We start from the raw sequence: 16,956 nt of genomic DNA, 5'->3' as shown, positions 1-16,956 counted from the left end.
TATAATCCAACATATTAATTGGCTTAGAAAGAGAAATCACGTGATTATGTCACTTAATGCAAAGATTTTTTTCCACAAAATGTAACACCCATTCATGATAAAAACTCTCAGAAAAATAAAAATAGAGGGGAAACTTCCTCAATTTCATAAAGACCATTTATAAAAACCTACGTTAATATTACACGCAGTGGTAAAAGATTGAATTTCCCCCTACCCCTTAAGATTGGGAAAAAGGATTTCTATTTTTATCATTCAGATTCAACATAGGATTGGAAGTTCTAGACAGTGCACTATGGCAAGAAAAAGAAATAAAAAACACATAGAACAGAAAGGAAGATATAAAATTATCCTTATTTGCAGATGATATGGTTGTCTATGCAGAAAATCCCAAGGAATCTTCTAGAACTAATGAGTTCAGCAAGATCACAAAATACAAAAAACAAAACCAAACCCCCAAACTCAAATCATTTATTTCTTTTTATAAAATTTTACTTTTTCAGTGTTCCAAGATTCATCGTTTATGCACCACACCCAGTCCTCCATGCAATACGTGCCCTCTTTAATACCCACCACTGGGCTTACCCAATCCCCCACCCTCCTCCCTTCCAAAACCCTCAGTCTGTTTCTCAGAGTCCACAGTCTCTCATGGTTAATCTCCCCCTCTGTTTTCCCCCAATTCATGTTTCCTTTCCTTCTCCTAATGTCCTCCATTTTATTCATTATGCTCCACAAGTAAGTGAAACCATATGATAATTGACTTTCTCTGCTTGACTTATTTCACTTAGCGTATTCTCCTCCAGTCTGGTCCATGTTGATACAAAAGTTGGGTTTTCATCTTTTCTGATGGAGCCATAATACTCCATTGTATATATGGACCATATCTTCTTTATCCATTCATCTGTTGAAGAGCATCTTGGCTCTTTCCACAGTTTGATGATTATGGCCATTGCTGCTATGAACATTGGGGTAGAGATGGCCCTTCTTTTCACTACATCTGTATCTATGGGGTAAATACCCAGTAGTGCAAATGCAGGGTCATATGGTAGCTCTATTTTTAATTTCTTAAGGAATTGCCACACTGTTGTCTAAAGTAGTTGCACCAACTTGTATTCCCACCAATAGTGTAAGAGGGTTCCCCTTTCTCCACATCCTCTCCAATACTTGTTGTTTAATTTCTTGTTGATTTTGGCCATTCTAACTGGTGTAAGGTGGTATCTCAATGTGGTTTTGATTTGAATCTCCCTGATGGCTAATGATGCTGAACATATTTTCATATGTCTGTTAGCCATTTGTATGTCTTCTTTGTAGAAGTGTCTGCTTATGTCTTCTGCCCATTTTTTGATGTGATTATCTGTTTTGTGTGTGTTGAGTTTGAGGAGTTCTTTATAGATCCTGGATATCAGACCTTTGTCTGTAGTGTCATTTGTGAATATCTTCTCCCATTCCATGGGTTGCCTCTTTGTCTTGTTGACTGTTCCTTTGCTGTGCAGCAGTTTTTGATCTTGATGAAGTCCCAAAAGTTCATTTTCACTTTTGTTTCCTTTGCCCTTGGAGACATGTCTTGAAAGAAGTTGTTGTGGCTGATGTTGAAGAGGTTATTGCCTATGTTCTCCGCTAGGATTTTGATAGATTCCTGCCTCACGTTGAGGTCTTTTATCCATTTTGAGTTTATCTTTGTGTATGGTGTAAGGGAATGGTCAAGCTTCATTCTTCTATACATAGATATACAATTTTCCCAGCACCATTTATTGACGAGATTTCCACTAGATATTCTTTCCTGCTTTATTGAAGATTATTTGACCATAGAGTTGCAGGTCCCTGTCTGGGCTCTCTACTCTGTTCCACTGGTCTATGTGTCTGTTTTTGTGCCAGTACCATGCTGTCTTAATAACCACAGCTTTGTAGTAAAGCTTGAAATCAGGTAACATGATGCCCCCAGTTTTGCTTTTCTTTTTCAGCATTTCCTTAGTAATTCAGGGTCTTTTCTGGTTCATAGAAACTTTAGGATTGTTTGTTCCAGCACTTTGAAAAATGCCGGTAGAATTTTGATTGGGATGGCATTGAAAGTATAGATTTCTCTGGACAGTATAGACATTTTAACAATGTTTATTCTGATCCATGAGCATGGAATGCTTTTCCATCTTTTTGTGTCTTCTTCAATTTCTTTCACGATTGTTCTGTAGTTCCTCAAGTATTGATCCTTTACCTCTTTGGTTAAGTTTATTCCCAGGTATCTTATGATTCTTGGTGTTAGAGTAAAGGAATCTATTCTCTAATTTCCCTTTCTGTATTTTCCTTGTTAGTGTATAAGAAAGAAACGGATTTCTGTCAATTGATTTTGTATCCTGTCACATTACTGAATTGCTGTAGATTGTGGGTGGAGTCTTTTGGGTTTTCCATATAAAGTATCATGTCATTTCTTTATACTAGCAGTGAACAGGTGGACTTTGAAATTAAAATAAAAAATTATTTACAATCAAAGAAAATGAAATAAAAGTAATTCTAACAAAACATTTACATGCTGAAAATTACACAATGCTGATGAAAGAAATCAAAGAAGATATACATAGTGAGACATACTGTGTATGTGGATAGGAGGATTTGACATAGTGAAGATGTTGATTCACCACAAATTGATATACAGGTTTAATGCTATTTCTACCAAAAATCCAGCAAGATTTTTTGTAAACATTCGTAAATATAGACATGATAATTCTAAAATTTATGTGAAAAGACAAAGGAATTAGAGTAGTCATAAACAATTTGAAAAGGAAAAACAAAGTGAAAGGAGTCTCTTTAGCAGGTTTCAAGGGTTATTTATATAGTATAATAATAAAGACTATCTGGTATTGGTGGAAGGATAGACATTCAGATCTATGGAACAGAACAGAGAATCTAAAAATAGCTCCACACCAATATGCTTAATAGATTTTTAACAAAAACACAAAAACAGCTCAATAGACTAAAGATAGCATTTTCATCACAGGGTGCTGGAGCAACTGGACATCTGTCTACAGGCAAATAAATGAACCTCAACTTAAGTCTCAGACCTTATATAAAACTTAACACATAATGGACCACAAACTTAAATGTAAAGTGTTAAACTATACAGCTTTTAGGAAAAAAAATATAAAATATTTGAGATTTTGGATTAGGCAAAGACTTCTTAGACTTGACACCAAAACCACAATCCACACAAGAAAAAAAATTGGTAAATTGGATGTCATTAAAATGAAAAACTATTGCTCTGCAAAAGACCCTGTTAAGAAGATGAAAAGCTAGAGTGGAAAAAAAATTTATGAATTACTATCTGTCCAAAGCCTAGCATCTACATATATAAAGAACTTTCAAAGCTCTATAGTTAGAAAAAAAAATCTAGTTAGAAAATTAAGATGATGTAGAGATCGCTAATAATCACATGAGAAGGTGTTCAACTTCATTAACCATTACAGAAATGCAAATTAAACACATCTATCAGAATGGCTAAAATAAAAAATAGTGACAACACCAAATGCTGACAAGGATGAGGAAGAACTGAGTCACCCATACATTGCTGGTGAGAATGTAGAATGGTGCAGCTACTCTGGAAAACAATCTGGTAGTTTCTTAAAAAATGAAATGTGCAGCTACCATATACCCAGCAATTAGATTCTTGAATACTTGTCACAAGAAATGAAAATGTGTTCACAGAAAAACCTATATATGAAAGTTCATATTTTTCATATAAGCCCCAGACTGGAAACAGCCTAGATGTCCTTCAGTGAGTGAATGGTTAAATATATTGTGCATATCCATACTATGGAACATTACTTAGCAGTAAAAAAAAAAACAAAAACAAAAACAAAAAAGATTATTGGTGCACAAAACGGCCCAGTTGAGTCTTCAGAAAATTACACTGAGGGGAAAAAAATCCAATCTCAAAAGGTTGCATACTATATGATTTCTTTTATAAAAACATTCTTGAAATGAAAAAAACTATAGAAATAATGAGCAGATCAGTGGTTGCCAGAAATCAGAAAGGCATGTGGTAGGTGGAGATGGGATAGGAAAGCATTGGGTGTAGGTATAAAAGGACCACATGGGGGATCTTTGTGGTGATGGAAATATTCTGTGTCTTTACTGTATCAGTCAATGCAGTGGTTGAGATCTTGTAGTATAGTTTTGCAAGATATTGCTATTGAGAGAAACTGTGCAAGGTTAACATAGTCCTCTGCATTATTTGTTATGCTTACAGGTGATTCCACAATTATCTCAAAATAACAAGAAAAAAAGAGAGGGGTCTGCATAGGACAACGGGGGAATTATGAGCCATGACTGGATTTTGTAATGTGATGGTGGCATTATATTTTAATTTTAAAAGATTTGTCTACTCTTATAAGACCCATATTGAAGTATCTACTGATGAAATGATGTGTCTGGAATTTGCTTCAGAGCAATCCAGAGTGGGGGATAAGGAGATGAGAGTCTCCTGGGAAAGTGAAAAAGCATGAATACATCATTGTTGGAGCTAGGTGGGAAGTGCGTGGGATTTTTGATCATGTTATATGTGGTCATCCAGCATGGAGCTGTGGGAACCAGTGCAACTTGGTGGTTAAGCCATTGCCTTTAGAGACAGTTGGACTTGTTTCAAACTTTGGTTCTGCTACATATTACCTCTGTGACTTTGGGCAATTTATTTAACCTCTCTGTAAAATAGGATACTATCTCAGGGTAACTGCACAGATAAATGAGATTGCCAAAGATAGGGTGAGAAAAAGAAAGGTCTTCTCTCAAGGGATAGGAGAGGGAGGGAAGTCAATGCAGGAAATAAAGGAGCTGTTGGAGGTGGAGACCCAAGTTTAGGTTGGGCAGTTTCTTGTGCCTTGGGATCCAAAAAAGAGGTCTCGAAAAGAGTTTTAAGAAGATGAAAACTGATAAAGAGCCTTGAGATTTGGTGTTCAGCAAGTCATGGTGCTGACAGTGGCTTGGGTTCAGTGGTGAGAATGAGCACAGAAGATGCTGAGAAGTGGATGGGTAAAGAAAGTATGGCCCACCACTCCTGACCTTGGTGCAATGGTATGGAGAGAAAGTTCCAGAAGGAAGGAGCATTAGGGGCTTTAAAGAGCAGAAAACAACTGAAGAGAAAGAGTTGGAAAATAAGAGAGGAGGGACCAATTAGGTGGTGGTGTCATGAGGGGTAACAGGAGTCCCAAAATCATGGTGGGAACGCAGTTCCTTTCTGATACAGATTGGTATTGCTACTAAGGCTATTTTAGGTGCCCCTGGTATTTCACCTTGTCCTTCATTTGATCCTCATTTGATTAGATATTTAAAAAGAAAAGAACATTATAGGACATTGGGAATTATGACTTCTAACTAGATTTTTTTAATAGGATGGTAGGATTATAGTTTTGTTTTGAAAAGTTATTCTTTGGTTTTTATAGATTGATACTGAGGCATTTATGAGTGAAATGTCTAGAATTTGCTTTGGACTCTGAAGAAAATGAGAATACTTTGTTTTTATGGAGAGATGTTTTGGAATCACAGAGCCATGTGATGTGATCACAGAGCCACATGACACATGTCAATGTGTCAACAAGCTCTTGTGGACACTTATTATTCATTAGGCTTCCTCATGCAGAATATGCCATGCCAATGTTGCCCCTTTACATGGCGGTTTCATGTGTTTGTGTGTGTGTGTCTTACCACTCCAGAGTTACCAGTCTGACTCACCAGCACCCACCATCCAGGCATCTGTGTTCAATCTGGAAATCCCTGGAGAGAAAGGTTTCCTCATCTGTGAGTGTGAAGCTGTGTGTACATATCTCAGTCATCATGGTCTGAAGGATTCAGATAATGAATGATTCCTTTGAGGCAAGCTTTGTGTGAGAGCTGCATCTGACTTCCTTAACCTCCTCTCTATAAGAGCTGAACTGACCCTGTGTCCTAAAGCAGACAAATCCTCTCCAAGCTAAGAACTGGGTGGGCTGCTAAGCTCAGCTTCTGCTCATTTGATGAGGATAGAAGAATCGGGGTTGAACTCCTGGACAACTCTACCCACACAACCAGCAGCCTGCCCACCAAAAGTAACCTACCCACACAACCAGCAGCCTTCCCACCAAAAGTAACCCAAACAATCTGAGGGTTTTGAAGGGGCGAGCGGTGGGAGGTTGGGGTACAAGGTGGTGGGTATTATAGTGGCATGGATTACATGGAGTACTGGGTGTGGTGCAAAAATAATGAATACTGTTATGCTGAAAATAAAAAATAAATAATAAAAAAGTAACCCAACCAACTCATATTACCACGTGAGGAATGACCACATTGAGGCCAAGACTGAACAGAAACCTATAATGCAGATGAAGGCATAAGCAATGGGGCTAATCTTTATTGAGGTTAGCACATTCATGTCAGCTGTTCACAATGATTGCAAATTGTCTAGTTTTAAAAAGCTTCCTACTTCCATACAGTTCTGTCTACATTAAGGAAGCAATAAAAATATTTTATACAATGAACAATTTCCACCTTTAAGAGTATCATGATAGTTCATAAGTTTGTCAACAGACAATGCAAAACACTATTTACAACAAGATAGACTCTTTGTAAGTTCAAATTTTAGATACTTATGGCATAATTATAAAACTAACATCGTATGTTTTCCCATGTAAGAAAGACCAGTCATTATAAAAATACTTTATATAAATTCAAAGTCAGAACTAAAACATTCAATCCTATAAAAATATCTTTTACTAATCAAAGTATCAATTTCTATGTAAATGTTTTTTATCAACAACAGTTACACGTTTAAATTTTCAGGAAATACCTAGTATGTCGGACAGTCCACATAACATGTTAAAGTTACTTCAAGGCACAGTTGTAATCCTTTCTTAGTTTTCAGAGATAGACCACATATTTGATTTTGCTGCATATTAATGGAACAATTATTCTACAAAATGTTAACTCAAGTATCTATGTATTATGAAAGCATTTATAAAGACAAAATCTTCAGCCTATGGGAGGGATTTTTAGATAGGCATTGCCTTTAGGAGAAGGCACCACTTTTGTTATGAGTCAGCTACGTTGTGCTTTGAAATGTTTAACTGGGAAAGCCTGTGATGGCATTTTGACCACTATCTGAAATCAGCTCGTTCATTTCATTTTGCTTACTCTCTTTTAGGGCGTGATTGGGATGATTTCTTTGTGTTTGTGTTCTTTTTGATCTCCTAAAACATACTTTCAGCAGCAGGTAACACAACTCGGCCACGTTAAGCAGCATGCAAATCACAGATGCAGAAATCATAAAAATGGTAAACACGGTTTTCTCAGTAGGTCTAGAGATAAAGCAGTCGACAAGGTTGGGGCAAGGGTCAATCCCACATTTCAACACCCAAGGCAGATGGTACCCATTGTAAAGGAAGTAAAACACGTACATAAAGGATGCTTCAAAGATGATTCGGAAGAAGATACTGCTGGTGTACGTCCACCACAGGGACCCCTCTATCCGAACCTTCTGCTTTTTAATGTCTTCTATGTCTTTGAATTCATTTCTTTTCTCTCCTCGCCTAAATTTGCGGGCGGCCTCGTGTCTGTAGTAGGCAACGTGCATCGCTACCAACAGGGCCGGGGTGGAGACAAAGATGAGTTGCAGGGCCCACAGCCGGATGTGGGACACAGGAAAAAAGTGGTCATAGCATACATTTTTGCATCCTGGTTGCAGAGTGTTGCAAACAAAATCTTCCTGCTCATCACCCCACACTTCTTGAGCAGCCACCACAAGGATCATGACACGGAAGATGAAGATTACGGTGATCCATACCTTCCCGATGCTGGTGGAGTGTTTGTTTACACCCCCAATGAAAGTGTGTAGGGTACCCCAGTCCATGTTGGCTTATTCCTAAACAGACAAAAATTGGCCAAGGTTAATTAATGGAAAGTTCCTTTGATTTTATAAAATAGTATAGTTATATTAGAGACCGGAGCAAATTTCTCTTAAAATATGCTGCGGTGGGCACTTGGGTGGCTTAGTCAGTTAATTGGTTAAGCGTCTGCCTTCAGCTCAGGTCATGATCCCAGGGTCCTGGGATGGAGCCCCATGCAGGGCTCCCTGCTCAGTGGGGAGCCTGCTTCTCCTTCTCCCTCTGATCCCCACACCCCATTCCTGCTTCTCTCTTTCTCTCTAAAAGAAAGAAATAAATAAAGTCTTTTAAAAAAGTATGCTGTGATATTTTATAACTTCAACCTCCTAGGTTGCTGGTAGGTTTTCTGGTAGGGAATGCACTTAACAAACCAGCACCCTCAGACTGTTCAGGGCTCCCAGATGCTGCAGACCTTCACCAAAGCCAAGGAAGTGGAGCCGGGAAGAAGGAACCAGAGAAATAGTTTTGAAGGATTTAGAGCATACCAGTCTGTTCCAACTTCACCGGCCAGAAAGCAATAAAGGACTTTGAAATATTTATAGATCTTAAAACTTGTTCATATGCCATGGAGAAGGAAAAGTTTTAACAAAGAATATGAAAAGAACATTTAAATTCCTAAGTCCAAACTAAAATTGAACCAAACACTTACATTGTGGCAGAAATGAGAAAATGCAAATTATGGTTTTAACTTAGCCTAGACTTTAGGGAAGCATATTAATTTTTTCAACGAAAATGAAAAGATAGGCAGAATTCCACAGCTAAAGACCTGAAAAGGGTTGTTGGGGCTGGGGAAGGGTGCAGACAATTCATTAGTGTGTCATACAGTTCTGAGGGAGTCAGCTAAGGGAGGGAGAAACTTCCAGCAGCATTGAGGAGCTCAGATTTTCAAACAACAATAAGATGGAAGACAACCCAGATCACTATACACAAGAGGAGGGGCCCAGACTTGTAACAACAATGTCAAAAAATTTAATCAGTAATTGAGCCTAAAAAAAAAAAAGAGTAAAATTTAAAAAAAAACATGAAAAAGAAAGAAAAATAAGATACTTGAGTCAAAAGAAAAGAAAGGGGTTGGAACAATAGAGCACAACGCAAAATTTTACCTGATAACAGAGAAAATGCAGACTATTCCCTACTTTATCAAAGAGAAATTATTTAAATAATTATTTCTAAAAACATGAAACAAGAGAGGTATGGAGCTAGTACCTACCTTCTGAAAAAGAGATTCTCAATGCCCACAGTAAATATATCTTTGATCTTAAAAACTCATCTTTGGGGGCACGTGGGTGGCAAGTATATTAAGTGATCGACTCTTGGTTTTGGCTCAGGTCTGATCTCAGGGTCGTGAGATCGAGCTTGCCAGAGTCTTCTTGAGTTTCTCTCTCCCTCTTCCCCTGCACCCCAGCCCCCATGCTCTCTCTCCCTCAAATAAATAAATAAATCTTTAAGACATTTAAAAAAGTAAAAACTCATCTTGGATAATATGAATTATAAAATTAATTTTTAATTTATAATGAAAGTCATTATAATAAATTTTCCTAATTGTTGCTAATTGTTTTCTATCCTGGAAACATTTCAGGAAGTAGAAACACATTTTGATGTTTAAACATCAAGCTATTCACCTATCCTATTTGTTAATAAAATGAAGATGTTCTGTAATTAACCAATAAACATCCCCCATTGCAATTTGGTTTAATTAAGGACCCAATCAACAAGTTTTTGATTTATCAAATAAAAGTTCACAGTTTCTTACACCCTCCAAAGTGCAAAGAATTTAAATTCCTCCACAGGTAAGAATGCAGTTTTTTCGAGTTCTTTATCAACAGGCTTGTGAACAACAGCACACCTGTGGCCACCTATTACCTGCCCTTCTAGCAAGCAAACCAATCAAGGTGCGAAAGGACAACTCAGTCTGAATGAATCTGGAGAGGCTGAAGCCATGGGAGAGGTCAGGAGGTCAGAATTTCTTCAGAAGAATATGGTCCCAGCTTTCTAGAAGCAGGATTGTTGGCATCCATGCCTTAGGGCTTCTCCCTCTTAAAAAAACAGGGACAATTATGGCAGTAGTTTTATTTCTTTTGGCTTTTCTGGGTGCCCAAATTACACATTCTGAAGTTCTATCCAAGTAGCAAAGCTGAACAGAAAATAATCTATTTTATAATACTTTTGACCTCCACTAAAAATCAGTAATTTCCCCGGGCTTTTAAAGGGAGAAAAAGAGATGCCTAGGTCACTAAGAAAAATGAGTGACTACGCCCAAATACAAGTGTGTCTAGACTGCTGGTCACTCAAGACAATCAGGCTAAAGACAAACCACCTGATCTGCTCCTGCAGGAGCAACAAAGGCCCTATTACTTCTCACAGTAGAAATGACAGGAAGTGGGGCGCCTGGGTGGCTCAGTGGGTTAATCCGCTGTCTTCGGCTCAGGTCATGATCTCAGGGTCCTGGGATCGAATCCCACGTCGGGCTCTCTGCTCGGTGGGGAGCCTGCTTCTCTCTCTCTCTCTCTCTCTCTCTGCCAGCCTCTCTGCCTACCTGTGCTCTCTTTCTGTCAAATAAATAAATAAAATCTTTAAAAAAAAAAAAAAAAGAAATGACAGGAAGTGCTGCTCTCCATATTCTCTGTCCCTCCCTTGCTCTAAGTGCACTGCCCAGAAGCCATACAGTGAATGCGACCCCATGTTCCCTACAGTAAGAAATTCTCTTTCATTCTTCTGTCTAGTCCATATCATTCCTGAGGGTCTTGTGTATATGGGTCCTGTGTATCATTGTTTGTGTGCTAAGAGCAGAAGGACAGCTTGCCTCACAACTGTCAGGAGCCAGTCAGGGAAAGGGACTGCCCCAGACTTCCTGATACTTTGCTGCAGTCACGGGAAAGGCCTGGCTACCCCCAGGACACTCTTCCCACTGGAGGAGCCCAAGAGAGGAAGAAGCTGACTAGAAGATTCAGCTCCACTCTTCCTCCTGAACTGAACTTTCAGTGGGTTGAAGCCACTTCTGGCTTGAGGGGGAGGAGACTACCCACTGGGCCCAACCCACATCTGCGTCTCCCTGTAAAAACGTAACTCCTGGGGTAGCTTTCCATCAATATTTGGGTTGTAGAAGATTTGAAGGCTGAACGCTCTTTGAAAATTACTTTCCAAAATAGCTGCATCCGTTGGAACCCTTTGCAATTAGTATTAGTAAACAAAATACCTCCTTCCTTTCATGCTTTAGAAGGCTACAGCCAATGGGAGCAGCCTTTTCAATAAAAAGTAAAATATTAACTCTTGGTGAAAGAGAAGTTTATCTTAACTGGTGCCTCTCTCTTTCAAGGAAAGAATACATCTGTCTAGCTTCCCTAGTCTTGTCTCCATACAAGACTGTGGTTATACTTCATGGCGCCTGGGTGGCTCAGTGGGTTAAGCGCGCAACTGGATTTTGGCTCAGGTCATGATCTCAGGCTCATGATCTGAGTCCTGAGATGGGGCCCTGCCTCCAGCCCCCACGTCTGGTCTGTGTTACTGATCTGGGAGCCTGCTTAAGATTCTCTCTCTTCTCTTTCTCACCCTCCCTTGCTTATGTACTCTCTCTTTTTCTCTGTCTCAAAAAAAAAAATGTGGTTACACTTCAAGTTACAAAGATAAACTGTCTTTGGTTTCGTAGTATATCTAAATCAGGGTGAATAACTTCATGTTGCATTCTTGATACTAAAGCTCCAGTCTGGATACCTAGTTCTAAGAATAAGTAAACCATTAATCTTACCTCTGATGACAAATACAACATTATGAAGATAGATGCTTCCTTCCCTTTTACAATTCAAATAAATTAAGTAATAAAATTTCTTGATTGTTTTAAAACTTAAGAATTTAATCATAACCAGTTTGCTTAACAATGCTATTTTAGTTTCACTGATGACAGAACCAAAACTAAAGCTTTAAAATTATAGTCTTACCACTTAGCAGACACAAAAAGGGGGAAAGTGTCTTTCTAGAAAGTTCTATTTCCCTTTGGATGACCTTTTCAAAGTTATTCATTGAATATTTAATAGACTTGAGAACAGAACACATTTCTCATGATTTCGACATTAGCTTTGGGTACTTGAGGGGTTTTTTATTGAGAAAAAACAATGTCAAAGCATAACAAGCACATCTGGGCCTTACTTCCAAGGACTCACAGCTTATTGGCCTGGAGAAGAATTAGATAAGGATCCCTCCTCAAGGGCTTCAGGCTTTCTTCTACACCATTTGATTGGCTAAAAGCCAATGTTGACAGTAATGATATGAATATAAATCTTTGCACAGTTTCAGTTCAGTGACGATGTCACCTGTGGATGGAAAAATCGTAGATGTGGCCATATTTCTTTAACTACTTCCCATGTGTCTATTGCATGACCTTTGTGGGTAGTTTTTCTTTATCCCCAGAACTGTTATGAGGAAAGTCTAGAGACTGCCAGTTTCCTGAGGCTTCATACTTTGAATATCAATAAAATAAAAATAAAATCTTTAGTGTAGATTCTTTTCCTTATCAAAATAGTAATAATACCCAATCCCAAACCTCAAGCCCATTCCCTGAGCAATTGAGAAAAAGAGTAAGGGAGTTTGAGAAATTGGATATGCTTCTTTATCCCCCAAATCAGCAGTCCACAAAAAAAAAAAAATCTCAAATTCTCTTTTTAATCAAGAAGAATCTATGTCTGTTGTCTCTTGAAAGCTCAGGTCATTCAAGGGACAACCTTATCTCTGATTTTTAAATTTAATGACTCAAAATTTCATCAGCTGTCCTTTTAGAGTAACAGCTAGTGATAAAATGGATTTAGGATCTATGTACTTCTTCAAAACTAACTCAATAAGAAGGAAATAACTTTTTCTATGTACGGAGTCTAAATATAAACATGGACAATTCATAAAATTACATGCGTTTCTTAATCCATTTGAGGAGTCCAAGAGTTAAAACATTTTCCATTAAGCAATCTCTGTTCATTCAAGCAAACCTGTGTGCTTTCCAAAGATTTAAGTCTAACTTGAGTTGAATGACCATGAAAATAAAAAAGGAAAAGGTGCTCCATGGACTCAGTTCCATTCTCACGGTACAAGCAAGTAAAACAGAAATCCTGATAAATTATAATGCAGCCACTGGAAATTATGGCCTCATGACCAAGACGCTTGTATTGAAAATTATTTTCCCACAATTTAATTCTATTTAGCATTTTAACTAATGTCTACAAACCACTCATAACTCCTGGATTATTCAGATTGAATCAAAGGTGCATGGTGAGGGTCTGCAAGTAAGAATTTTCCTTTCACTCTACTCAATTGTTTAGTCAGACTTCTGCAGTTCTTTTCTTTCTTAAAGCTGTTATAATTCAGAACATAAAAAGTAAGAAAAAGAAAATGAAGTCACTGTTACTCACTGTTACCAGTACAAGAGTTGGTTTTAAAATAAAAACATGAGTGAAGCTGCTGGACTGATTCATGTCTTCCCAGTTAGGGTCACTGTCCCCACTGGCCCAGTGGGGGTCCCAACTCCCACCTCAGTTATGTCACAGGCTAGAGAGTGTTGAGGTTCTCTCTTCATAACTTCCTTCTTTCCTCTTTGGCAGGGTTCAAACAACACCCCCAAAGACTCCGCCTGATCCAAACAACAGACAAAGCTCTCCACAGGAGCAGTTTTGAGCAGCATCCTGCAATTCTAAGGAAACTGCTTTGGGGCAGGACATTTTCTTCTAGAACACTGGTTAGATTCTGGTTAGATTCTACTAGAACTGGGGCAAGAAAGAACTTCTATGGCATAAAGTCTACTGAAGGGAAAGAACAATGAATGATACATGATAACATTCAGTCCAAGCACTACACTGACACTGAGACCTAGGGGACACTGCAGTCACTGCTGTACCAGGTGGCCCTGCAGTGGCTGCATGCCTATACCCCCTACAAGCCTTCATAACTGCATTCAGGCCACACTCACCTGAAGTTCAATCCGGAAAGGGAGGCCAGGCCCGTCAAAACATGCGATGCAAGGAACACCTGGGACTCCTCTCCTTCACTAGACAGGAAGTACCTTCTGGCGCCTCCACCTTTTAACTGACATGTGTCACCAGTGACTCTTAATTATTGTTGTCCAGTAATTGTCCAGTAATTGCATTATTGTCATCTGCGTTTCCCAAGTTCCTTGGGCATACATCACGCAGCCAAACGGGTCAGTTCCACCTGGGACTTATCCACTAGCCCGGTTGAACCGGCTTTCCTTTTCCCCAGATCCAAGCAGGACTTCGTCAGGGTTGCACGAAAGCAAAGAAAACCCAAAATGCAGCAAAGGAAGTGGGGGAAAGGGGCACGGGTCCACACCCTGGCCACTGACACACAAGAGGTAGTGTATTTATCAAACCTGTTGTGCAGGTCGAAGGGGGACCATCTAGGGTAAAAGGCAAACCCGTCCATCCTCTTTCCTTCTGGTGCGCAGAGGACTCCAGGAATCCGGTCGGGGCCCCAACAAACGCTCTATGATGCGGATCCACAGCAGATAAGGTTGCCCTGGGCAACCTCAACACGCCGACACCCACCCCTGCCCGCCGCCCAGCGATCGGAGGGCAACTATGCCCTGCAGCCACAGGGTCCACCATGGAGCGATCGCCCCCAAGATCGCCAGAGAGGTGACAGGCTGCCTACCTCACCTGCTCGGGGTTCTCCAGGGCAACTACTGCGGGCGAAGGGCCGAGATGGCGCCGCACGCCCACCGCCTCCATCACCGCGCCCCCAAGCCCGCCGCCAGCATTCAGGGGGCGTCGTCCCGGTCGCAGCGTGCCTGGCTCCCGCTTACCTGCTGGGCGGAACTGAGGCCGGGGGTCCAGAATCCGCGGGCGCGTGGTTCTCCGCGCAGGGCGGCGCCTTCGCCCCAACCCGGCAGCAGGTCCGGTTGGGGCGCCGCGGACTTTTCGGCCGGTGTCGGGAATGCGCAGTCGGCGCTCCCGCTCGGCTTCGGGTGCAGGCCAGGCTCCCACCTGCAGCGCCTTTTAACTTCGCCCCACCCCGCCTCTGCCCTGACGCTTCCCGGCTGGCAGCGAGGAGCGAGAGCGCAGAGTTCCGACGCGCGCCCGCCCGCCCCGGGGCGCCGGGGGCAAGGAGGGCCCTCCCTCGGGGGCGCGGAGAGCTAGGGTTGAGTACGGGAAGCTGGGGGTGTAGAACTGGCCCTCCCTCAAGGGTGCGGGGAGCTGGGGGTATGGGTTGCAGGACGGGCCCTCCCTCGGGAGCGCCGGGCTCTGGGGGCTTGCCCGACCAGGTCTTGAAAGGGTGGGGGCGGCTCACGTCTCCTGGCGGATCAGGGGGTTCGCTGGCAGAGCCCGTGCTCCCGGTGGGAGGCCAGTAAGCCCGAAAGCCAGGTTGTACTGGCCAGGCGCCCTAGGGAAAAAGGACTGGGCGATTGGGTCTGTAGCCCTTAGCGAGGTTTTCGAAGGAGGAGGACTCGCTGGAATCAGTGTTAGGGACAGGTTGTGTTTTTAACAGGACACATACTCCTTTTTTTCCTGGACACTTGCACTCTCTTATAGCCGTCCAGGTACTTGTGCAGGGCCTTCTCCTAGAGAGCAGCCTGGAGGCACAGTGACTACTGTTCTTTATTAATGACCATTTATAGGAGTTGAAGAGGTTATTTTTATTAGTTACCTCCATCCTTTGACACCTCCTCCAGGAGAAGCAGAGCAGGCTTCCTCTGCTAGCCTAGCGTTCCACGTAAAGACCCAGTTGGCGCCCTCCTTTCACAGACAGGGCTCAGAATGCCCAGGGTAGGCACAGGGTCTGGTGCTGGGACTGCTGGGATGGAAATGGTGGGAGCTGTTTAGGGACCCGGCTTCACAGGTTCAAACCTGTTCTGCATCAGACAAGAGGTGTATGACTTGCTCATTTCACAAAATTGGCTGGTAATTAAATGTCCGCACCTAACCATACACAGTTGTTGGGTCATCTCTCATGCAACAGGACTAGTGGTGGTTCTTAAGGTGCCTCTTTAAGGTCCTGAAAAATGAACCAAGGCTATTAAGGTCTACCTCCCGAAATATATATATATATATATATATATTTTTTTTTTGACAGACAGAGATCACAAGTAGGCAGAGAGGCAGGCAGAGAGAGAGAGGGGTGCTCTCTGCTGAGTAGAGAGCCAGATGTGGGGTTCTATCCCAAGACCCTGGGATCATGACCTGAGCTGAAGGCATAGGCTTTAACCCACTGAGCCATCCAGGCCCCCCTCCCCCGGAAATATTTTGAGGAGAACAAGATTCTCACAGAATTGCCCTGCCTCAGATAAGTTTAAAACACTTTGGGGGTGGGCCCTGGAATGTCCTTGAATGTAAGGTTGGTTGGTGACACACAAAAACCCGCTTTAGGCTTTTTCATTAGACAGAGTTTCTTTCTTAATGTACCCTGTGCCTTGAACGTTCCCTCAGTCTTAAGGGTTTGGCTGGTTCTCTCCTGCCCTCCTTTCTAGTCTCTCTATCATTCCCCCCAAACAAATGCACCAGCAGGGCACATCTGTTTGCATAGTAACATAATTCAATTGTAAAAGCATACTGTAAACCTCTTTGGGAATTACTAACAGTTTAAGCCTTTTTTTGCATTCCCACTACACTAAAGTACTTTGCACATAGTAGATGCTGCTCCACGTGTATATGCGTATTGACTGGCAAAGCCCCAGCAACATAGCAGATAATCCTAGAAATGGCTTTTGTTCCTAAAGCATGACTGCCTACATTCCCACTCCTTAGAGCTGCTTCTGTGTAGCATTGTGTTTGAACACTTATCTTCTGGACCAAGGGAATTGTACCATGACCCTTCCAGGAACGAACTTTTGAACTGAAGTAGTAACAAAGAATGTGTTAGATTTGCTCGGGTGCCCAAAAAGGGAACTATCTCAACACTGCAAAAGTATCTCTTTTCCTATTCGGTTTATCTATGGCTTTTCACTTTGCCTTTTAATGTTTAATCCCATCCAATTTTAACTTATCAGATGATCCTGTTGCAGTAGAAATTTAATATTGATTATCTAAATGTACAGACTTGTTGAGATGTTTCTTGAAAACTGCAAGTT

General features: G+C 41.2%; 1 protein-coding gene across 9 annotated transcripts; it reads right to left on the bottom strand.

Moving 5' to 3' along the window:
* Positions 1 to 6,335: 6,335 nt before the first annotated feature.
* Positions 6,336 to 15,195, bottom strand: GJB6 (gap junction protein beta 6). 9 transcript variants are annotated; one of them, XM_032315127.1, is made up of 3 exons: positions 14,695 to 15,195; positions 12,039 to 12,202; positions 6,336 to 7,873 (listed from the first exon to the last, which is right to left on the bottom strand). In XM_032315127.1, exon 3 carries the CDS (start codon positions 7,859 to 7,861, stop codon positions 7,076 to 7,078), a length of 786 nt encoding a protein of 261 aa, XP_032171018.1. In that variant the 5' UTR covers positions 7,862 to 7,873; positions 12,039 to 12,202; positions 14,695 to 15,195; the 3' UTR covers positions 6,336 to 7,075. The 9 variants fall into 9 exon arrangements, with proteins under 9 accessions (XP_032171018.1, XP_032171017.1, XP_032171023.1 ...); XM_032315126.1 differs by having other exon boundaries at positions 12,053 to 12,202; positions 14,695 to 15,192; XM_032315132.1 differs by lacking the exon at positions 14,695 to 15,195 and adding an exon at positions 14,549 to 14,649 and having other exon boundaries at positions 12,053 to 12,202.
* Positions 15,196 to 16,956: the final 1,761 nt, after the last annotated feature.

This window comes from Mustela erminea, chromosome 15 (assembly GCF_009829155.1).
Source record: "Mustela erminea isolate mMusErm1 chromosome 15, mMusErm1.Pri, whole genome shotgun sequence".
Taxonomy (NCBI): Eukaryota; Metazoa; Chordata; class Mammalia; order Carnivora; family Mustelidae; genus Mustela; species Mustela erminea.
The sequence above is the reverse complement of the archived record's forward strand: the minus strand, read 5'-3'. Positions and strand labels throughout refer to the sequence as shown.